The sequence below is a fragment of the Hoplias malabaricus genome, chromosome 3, assembly GCF_029633855.1.
Source record: "Hoplias malabaricus isolate fHopMal1 chromosome 3, fHopMal1.hap1, whole genome shotgun sequence".
NCBI classification, from domain to species: domain Eukaryota; kingdom Metazoa; phylum Chordata; class Actinopteri; order Characiformes; family Erythrinidae; genus Hoplias; species Hoplias malabaricus.
Window position 1 is genome coordinate 30,480,235 of NC_089802.1, and position 9,530 is coordinate 30,489,764.

A 9,530-nucleotide genomic window follows, 5' to 3' on the forward strand; every position below is an offset into this window, starting at 1 on the left:
TCGAAACACTGTTGTCGAACACTGTATTGATGCTGCCTCTCTTTGAATAATTACACCTCATAACATAGCATAATTTAAAAATAAAAAATAAGGAAATAAGGAGCGGCAGTGGAATTAAAAGCATGCTGTTAAAGTGTGATTTTGTGGAAAATGTTGGATAAACGTTGGAATTGTGTTAAATGTTGGAAGTGATGTGTCTATGTGTCTAGGTGAGTGAAGAAAAAATAAAAGGGGAGTGTCCTTCTGTATGTGTGTGTGTTTGTGTGAGCGTGTCTCTCACCCTCCCTTCCTCATCCTCTATCTCTGTCTCTCAGTCTGTAACTATGTGTGTGTGTGTTTGTGTGTGTATGGTTAGGGGAAAGAGTTATGGTTGTGAGTGCTGAAGTGCATGTGGGGAATGGCCACCTCCTCTCTTCTTTTGGTAAATCATGAATGTGTGTGCAGAGCTGGTCTCTCACTTGCTCTGTAAAGAGCCATACATTTTCTGTGTATGTGTTTAGAAAAAGGGGTGTAAAGGACACCTCTGTCCAGAGAGTGTCAGAGTGAAGAAAGTGGGGAAATGTGATGAAGAATGAGATATTTAGAAATTAATAGGGAAAGAAATTTGTAATGGTAAAAGCTTCGTTCCAGGACAGTTATTGTAAATGATTTCCTGAACCCCTAAATAAGAGAGCTTTGTTTAATTATAATTCCAAAATGAGCCTTGAACAGAAGACGTTTTATTAAATTAAAAAAGTAAATTAAATGAACCTTCTGGGAGACCGTAAATTAAGAAAACAATAGAAAATGAGCTCCAGAAGGATGTTTTTAGATGCTAAGAATAGAAAAGGGAGAGAGAAGTTATAAAGCTGCGTGTAATAATTAGCGTTAAAGGGGAATCACAACGGACAAAAGTGTCTGTCTGTAATTAAGAGTGTACATTGGGGAAACTGTAAGGTGTAATCATGGGAATTAAAGATTAAATTAGTATTGGAAAAGAAAAGGAGCCACATTGATTTGGTTCAAATAGAAAATAATAGTTATTTGGGCAAATTAAAAATATAGATGTATAAATATGGGCGGCATGGTGGCGCAGCAGGTAGTGTCGCAGTCACACAGTTCCAGGGGCCTGGAGGTTGTGGGTTCGTTTCCCGCTCCGGGTGACTGTCTGTGAGGAGTTGGTGTGTTCTCCCCGTGTCCGCGTGGGTTTCCTCCGGGTGCTCCGCTTTCCTCCCACAGTCCAAAAAACACACATTGCAGGTGGATTGGTGACTCAAAAGTGTCCGTGAATGTAGGTGTGTCTGTGTTGCCCTGTGAAGGACTGGCGCCCCCTCCAGGGTGTATTCCTGCCTTGCGCCCAAATGATTCCAGGTAGGCTCTGGACCCACCGCGACCCTGAATTGGATAAGCGGTTACAGATAATGAATGAATGAATGTATAAATTATATGATGTATAGTGCTGTGCAGAGGTTTGGGCTCCTGAGATTGTGTGCGTTTGAACTGGTGTGGTCCTTGTGTGGAGTTGTATGTGAGCACAGCAGAGATATAAAAATACAATAATCTAAAATAAAAGGCAAATATAGGATAAATTTAACATAGTGGGTGGGAGTGAGTTGGTGGAGCAGTAATTTGTTTGGGTTCTCTTTGAATGCAATAGTTTGATAAAATTGAGGAACATTGTTTGGGGTAATTGTGTTTGGCCAGTGGAACTACCTAATGGCCTTATATGGAGAGAACTGCCACAAGGTGGAATTTGGAGGGGATCGAATTAATATTTGTGTTGGAATGGTGTTGTTTGGTTGAATGTTGAGCTTTATTGATTTTCATTTGAGTTTAGTAAATTAACATTTATTGCTCAGAAAAAGGGGTTTGAATCTTATAATCTCTGGTGTTTAGATCTCTGTGAAGTACTTTTATTTTATATAAACAATTAATTAGCCGCCAACTGATAATTGTAAAAGTACTACCAATGTGTGAATATTGGAAAACTCTGAGTGTTTGGCAGTGGTGATTTCTGGGGTTTCAAACATACCACTGGAATGGTTTTATATGTTAAAATTACAATTTGCAACTACTAAATCTAGTGACCATAGAATGGTATTTGACATATTTATGTTTAACTGGGAAAGCAAAACCAGATGTTAAAGCATGCTTTATTGAGGATTGACTTTTTTGTTTGCCATCAATCACTTTTAGACTCTTTCTCTGGGCTGTTTACAAAAGGGGGAGTTACTCAGACCTCAAGCCAATGAAGACACTTGTTGGAGTTGATTGACATGCAAAATAATCATACAATATTTAATGAAGGATAAAATTGTTATGAATGAACTAAAGTGTTGGTAAATAAAATACAAATAAACATATTGAATGTTTAATTACCAAAAACTAAGCTCAATGTATTAAATTTCTATTTGTCTCTTTCCCTTATCCTGTGTGAGACAAGCGGAGACGGTGGAGGACCACAAACAGTGGGCAGTTGGCCATAAAAGAAAAAGAGGGGTTGAAGTTTGAAGTTTCCCAGAGCAGACTTTAGAAAAGGCCTGTTATATTTTTATCCACAAACTATCTTTCACAAACATCTGCATTAATACATTTAGGTTTAATAATTAATAGGTCTTATTATTAAAAAGTAATAGTTAGAAATTCATAGATTTGTTTTATCTCTTTGCATTTAGTCCATTATTTGTGCTACAGTACATGACATTGTACATGACAATACAGTACGTCTTTTTCAAAGAAAGCTCGGCAACAGGTTGTTCCTTTTCTTAAGATAACATGCTTATTTGATTATAATTCCATTAAGAGTTATAAATTAGGTTTATGAAGACAAATTATTGTGTGGGGAAAGGTTTTTTTTTTTATCTAAGATTTGCTGCAGGTGTAATGGGGCTGCAAATATTTAGTGGTAATTATCATAAGTAGAAGTGCTTGTTGAGCCTTATATAAATTTGTATATTCTTTATTTGCAAGGTAGTTAGAAAATGCTTTTTTAATCTAAGTTTATGGTGTACTTAGTAATTATATTACTTAGTAAAGGGGAGATTTAGTGGTGTGAATTTGTATTGCATTCTAAGGTTTGATTTCTCTGAAGTAGGCACATTCAATTTGGGTTTAATTTCTGTTGATTGTGGTAATATAGTGGCCTATAAACAGAGGAAAAAGGGAGAGAAATATTTTAAGTGTAAGCTGGGAACATATTAAGACATTATTATGCCAAAAATGGGCACTAATGTTTCAAAAGAGGTTACTCCTGTTGATATAGTTCAGAAAAATAATCCTTTAATAAAATTTTATAAGCGATGGCCTGACATAGACCAACCATGGCCGGTAGAGGGGACACTTAACCCAGATCTAATTAAAAAGATGGAGGTACTTGTATCAGTATACAAACAAGGACAGAAGAAAGGGCGGGGGCGCACAAGAGCTCGCTATGTAGTAGGACGTGTTGAACTTGAGCTCCTGCCGAGCTTTTGTTTTATTTAGCATTTTTTGGACGCTTAGGATTACGGTATGTTGTTAAAGTTTCCTAAAAGTGCTCTCTAAGTAAGGCGACAAAGTTTGTGTGGACTTATGGCTACAAACTTCCTAAATATAAGTATACTGGCCCGCTCAGTACTAGGCCTAACGCCGCCTCGACCTCAAGTAAGTCCCTCGGCGGGATTTACTTTGCCTTCGGCCGAATCCCTGTAGTGGACGCGGTAGCTCTCAAATCCGAGATTCTCCTCTCAGTAAAAGCGGATATCTCGGCGGTGATTAAATCAGAACTGAAAAATGCACTTAGTGAGATTTTTGGTTCCCTTAAAGTTGAGCTACATGGAGTAAAATCTGAGATTGTTGGAAATATGGTGGCAATCCACTCTGAGGTTGACCAGGTGTAATGAAGCTTTATTATTGAATGCGCTGAGACTAAGATTTTAGCAGCAAACACTCCTGTGTGTCGGACAAGACATCAAAGACACGGAGACATAAGATGATATTCTGGATGTTGTTGTATTAAGTGGACTGATTTGACATTGTAGTTGAATCAGAGAATATTAAGCAGTAAACTTGGTAGATAAAGATACAGAAGAATGATGAAAAGTAATTGAGTCTGAAATGAACAACAGACAGGTACAGTATTAACTAGTAGTAGAAGTATATATACTGTGGCCGGGGGCCGTCTCACCAATCCAGCAGCTCCATGCCACGCCAGCCATCGGCCCCTCAGGGCGGGGTGAGAAACCACCCGCGCCTGGCAGTTACGGGGCCCAGCTCCTCCTACTTCCCAGGGAGGAAGCGACGACATAAAAGACCGCCGAGGGATCTCCGGGGGGGAGAGAGAGAAAGGGGGTAATCGCTGGTCGACACGCGAAACTGACTTTTTGCTGATTCGACTAATCATTTCGCTCTGGTCTTTCTCCCTCTTCCCACCTGTTGTTATTCTGTTTTCTCTTCTCTGGAGCAGACTGATCTGGCGCGGACGCGCAGCCGGCCGCCGCCCTGGACGCCGCCCCGCTGTCCTAGAGAAGGAGAAGCCCGGGCGTATTGACTGGCGCCGACGCTCGTTGCACGTGGTTCCTTTTGAACGCCTGAGATTTTCGCTAACCCTTTATGTTGTGAGCATTAAAAGTAATGGCTGAGTGCTGAACTCTGACTTATGTTCTCCTGTGGTCCCTCGCCACCGTTTAGAGCGTCACAGTGGTGGAGAATGCGGGCATCTGCGGTCGCCTAAGGGATCACGAAAAAAAAAAAAAAAAAAAAAAAAAAAAAAAAAAAAAAAGGTTTTTTTTTCCTCATTTGTTTTCTTTTTCCTTCTCTTAACCCAATCTACGACATGGATCCAGTTATCCAACACCTCTTGGAGGCCAGCCTTCAACACCAGGCAGCCACACAGGAGCTCGCGAGGGGCGTACGAGCTCTCGCCGAGGACCTGCTTGCGACCCGCCTGGCCCCTCCCGTCCCTACACTGCCTAGCCCCAAACAAGCTGCACACCACCTCCTCATGAAACTAGCACCGGAAGATGATGTGGAGGCTTACCTTCATACGTTTGAGATAGTGGCCGAACGGGAAGTTTGGGATAGAGAGCTCTGGGTCGAAATACTTGCACCTTTTCTGTCGGGTGAGGCTCAGCTTGCGTATTATTCTCTAGCACCAGATCATGCCCACGACTACGACCAGCTAAAGCGGGAGATCCTCGCACGAGTGGGTCTTAGCCCGGCGGCCGCCGCTATGGAATACCACCGGTGGACCTATCAGCCTGGCCAAACCCCCCGGCAACAGATGCTGCAGCTACTACGGACCACCCGCCGCTGGCTACGCCCTGAGCTCCGGAGCTCAGAAGAGGTGGCAGAGCATGTAGCCATGGAGCGGTTCCTGAGGACCTTACCAACGGACCTGCGTAGGGCGGTTGCCATGCGGGATTCAGTCAATCCCCGGGCCATGGTGGAGGCCACGGAGGCAGCCGAGCGCATGCTCGGGCTCATGCGGGCTGATAGGCCGGAAGCAGCTTCTCTAGCGCGCCGCGATCGGTTCCTCATACGACGGACTCCACCGAAGGAACTAGAAGGGGCTCGAGGGCCTCGGCCCTCGCGCCTCCCCACTCCTCCAAATCCGCACGAGGAGCCGATGCCTACAGAGCCCGAGTTAGGCCCTCTTCCCCGGCCGGCGAAGACCTGGCTTGCTGGGTGTGGTGTGCATGGGAATTTTCAGAAGGACGGCTCCCACCGCCTGCTGCATGTAGATGGCCGGCCCGTCCGGGCGTTCATGGACTCGGGGAGTACCGTCACCCTCCTCCGCCCGGCTGAATTTCCCTGGCTCCAGGCCTCCCTCGAAACCCTACCCGTCACCTGCGTGCATGGGGAGGTGCGGCAGTTCCCCACTGCCCGCGTCCTGTTGGGCGAGCAAGGACGTCAATGGCCCCTCACCGTGGGCCTTGTTCCCGATCTCCCTGTCCCTTTGCTCGTGGGACGGGATTTTCCTGGGTTCGCCCAAGGCCACAACCAGTTCCCCTCTCGGCAACGACGTCACCATCGCAAGTGCCGGTCCAGGGCCCGGTCGGCTTTGTTGGCCCGGCCCCAGGGGGATAGCGCAGAAGCCAGCGGTGAAGGTGAGTGCCAGGGTACCATTAATCCTCTCTCCTCTCTTTGTCAGCAGATACAAGCAGAGGGAGGGTTCGCCCGAGAGCAGAGGGAGGATGATCGGTTGAAGCGGGCCTGGGAGAACGTGGCGGTTCTGGATGGGGTTCCCCACGTTACGGGTCCGCTTCCTGACCCACATTTCGCTGTCCATAAAAATCTCCTCTACCGGGTACGCCAACTCCCAGAGGGGCCTCAGGAGGCTCTCGTCCTCCCCAGGTCCCGCATTGACGCGGTTATGCATCTGGCTCACCACCACCCGCTGGGGGGACATCTAGCCTGGCAAAATACCTTGGCCCGTATCCTGCCCCGTTTCTACTGGCCTTCCATCCAGGCAGAAGTCAAGAACTACTGCCAGCGTTGTGCGAGGTGCCAATTAACTTCACCCAAGAAACCACCGCCAGCCCCTCTCATCCCGCTCCCAATCATCGGAGTTCCTTTTGAGCGGATCGGGATGGACATCGTCGGGCCATTGCCGAAGTCTGGCCGCGGTCATGAGTACATCCTGGTGATGGTAGATTATGCCACTAGGTATCCGGAGGCTGTCCCCCTCCGGAAGGCCACCTCCAAGGCGATTGCCCAGGAATTGTTCCTGCTATGCTCCCGAGTGGGGATTCCCAAAGACATTATTACTGACCAGGGCACCCCCTTCGTATCCCGGCTGGTGGCTGACCTCTGTAAGCTCCTGAGGATAAAACACCTCCCCACCTCGGTCTACCACCCCCAGACAGACGGGTTAGTGGAACGGTGCAATCAAACTCTGAAGCGGATGCTAAAAAAAGTGGTTGCTCAAGACGGACGGGACTGGGACCTGTTGGTGCCCTATGTTCTCTTTGCAGTCCGGGAGGTCCCCCAGGCTTCGACAGGCTTTTCCCCCTTTGAGTTATTGTACTCTCGTAGGCCCAGAGGACTTCTCGATGTGGTGAGGGAAGCGTGGGAGCAGCAGCCGTCTCCGTACCGTTCCATCATTGAATATGTGCAGGAAATGCAACAGCGGGTGGATGCGGTAGCTCCGATCGTACAGGAGCATATGGAGGAAGCCCAGCGGGCCCAACAGTGCATCTACAACCGCCCTGCCCAGCCCAGAGAGTTCCAGGTGGGGGACCGTGTCCTGGTTTTAGTCCCCACGACCACCTGCAAGTTCCTGGCTACTTGGCAGGGACCCTACACCATCCATGAAAGAGTCGGCCCCGTGAATTATCGCCTTAACCAGCCTGGTCGGAGAAAAACCCAGCAGGTTTATCATGTGAACCTGCTTAAAAAGTGGGTGGAGCCGATCCCTCAGGTCTCTGGGTTTGCCTCCACTGAGAGTTCAGCTCGGGCGGAGATTCAGTGGGGCGACGACCTCAGCCCCGCCCAACGCCAGGAGCTTGTAGAGTTGGTGGAGCGGTTCCGGGACGTATTCTCTGTCACCCCGGGGCGGACCCAGGTTGTTCAACATGATATCCGAACCCCTGTCGGGGTGACAGTTCGACAGCGGCCTTACCGTGTCCCCGAGGCCCGCCGGACAGCCATAGAGGAGGAAGTTGAGCGTATGTTGTCCGCCGGTATCATCGAGCCGTCTAACAGTCCATGGTCCAGCCCCATTGTCCTGGTTCCCAAACCGGACGGATCATGGAGATTCTGCAACGACTTCAGGAAACTAAATGAAGTCTCGCAGTTCGACTCCTACCCTCTTCCCAGGGTGGATGACTTGATCGATCGGCTAGGTAAGGCCCGTTTCATTTCCACCTTAGACCTCACCAAGGGATACTGGCAGGTGGCTCTCACTCCAGAGGCCCGTCCCAAGACGGCCTTTTCCACCCCTGCAGGCCACTGGCAGTATCGCGTTCTCCCGTTCGGCCTCCATGGGGCCCCAGCCACCTTCCAGCGTCTCATGGATGTGGTCCTAAGGCCACTTTTGCCTTTTGCGGCAGCCTATCTGGACGACGTCATCATCCACTCTGAGACTTGGTCTGAACATGTCGACCACCTGAGGAGGGTATTGAGTCGACTCCGTGAGGCTGGACTCACCGCCAACCCCCGAAAGTGCCACCTGGGGCTCACAGAGGCCCACTACCTCGGTTATCGGATTGGTCGAGGGCTACTGAGGCCCCAGGTAAGGAAGGTTGAGGCCATCCTTAACTGCCCAAAACCCCGGTCCAAGAAACAGGTACGTGCCTTTTTGGGGTTGGCTGGCTACTACCGGCGGTTCATATCTAACTTCTCCTCTATTGCCTCCCCTCTTTCTGACCTTACTAGGAAGGGCCAGCCGGAGACTGTTAAGTGGACGCCCGAGGCCGAGGCCGCCTTTGAGCAACTGAAGGCATGCCTAACCTCCGAACCCGTCCTAAGGAGCCCGGATTTCAACCGACCATTCCGGGTCCAGACAGACGCTTCGGAGCGGGGGCTCGGGGCGGTCCTGGTGCAGGATTTCAACGGAGAGGAGCATCCTGTGTTGTACATAAGCCGTAAGTTAACTCCCCCCGAGCAACGCTATGCTGCCCTGGAGCGAGAGGCCCTGGCCATCAAGTGGGCAATAGAGGAGCTCCGGTTTTACCTTACGGGTAGACCCTTTATTCTAGTCACGGACCATGCCCCTCTGCAGTGGCTGGCCCGGGCCAAGGATTCCAACCCTCGGGTCACCCGTTGGTTCCTCTCCTTACAGGACTTCTCGTTCCGGGTACAGCATAGGGCAGGGGTCCTACACGGCAACGCAGATGCCCTCTCCCGCCTGCCGGTCTGCTGGGCGTCCAGAGGCCCTCTTTCTGACGTGTCTCTAAGGGGGGGGGAATGTGGCCGGGGGCCGTCTCACCAATCCAGCAGCTCCATGCCACGCCAGCCATCGGCCCCTCAGGGCGGGGTGAGAAACCACCCGCGCCTGGCAGTTACGGGGCCCAGCTCCTCCTACTTCCCAGGGAGGAAGCGACGACATAAAAGACCGCCGAGGGATCTCCGGGGGGGAGAGAGAGAAAGGGGGTAATCGCTGGTCGACACGCGAAACTGACTTTTTGCTGATTCGACTAATCATTTCGCTCTGGTCTTTCTCCCTCTTCCCACCTGTTGTTATTCTGTTTTCTCTTCTCTGGAGCAGACTGATCTGGCGCGGACGCGCAGCCGGCCGCCGCCCTGGACGCCGCCCCGCTGTCCTAGAGAAGGAGAAGCCCGGGCGTATTGACTGGCGCCGACGCTCGTTGCACGTGGTTCCTTTTGAACGCCTGAGATTTTCGCTAACCCTTTATGTTGTGAGCATTAAAAGTAATGGCTGAGTGCTGAACTCTGACTTATGTTCTCCTGTGGTCCCTCGCCACCGTTTAGAGCGTCACAATACACATACATAGACACATAAATGGTGGGATAAAGAAGGCTAATACACGCAACACTCATTCATATCATAACAGAGCACAAGCTATATCATCACATTAACGGTTACACAGCTTAAACAATGGGATTATATC

At 49.2% G+C, this 9,530-nt stretch overlaps 1 protein-coding gene across 1 annotated transcript; it reads left to right on the plus strand.

Moving 5' to 3' along the window:
• Window positions 1-4,792: 4,792 nt before the first annotated feature.
• LOC136690786 (uncharacterized) lies at window positions 4,793-9,264 on the plus strand. Its single transcript, XM_066662768.1, has one exon. The coding sequence runs from the start codon at window positions 4,793-4,795 to the stop codon at window positions 9,053-9,055; it is 4,263 nt and encodes a 1,420-aa protein (XP_066518865.1). The 3' UTR covers window positions 9,056-9,264.
• The last annotated feature ends 266 nt before the right edge of the window (window positions 9,265-9,530 follow it).

Excerpts from the sequence above, each read along its gene's own strand:
- LOC136690786 (XM_066662768.1), top strand. The coding sequence starts at position 4,793 with ATGGATCCAGTTATCCAACACCTCTTGGAGGCCAGCCTTCAACACCAG.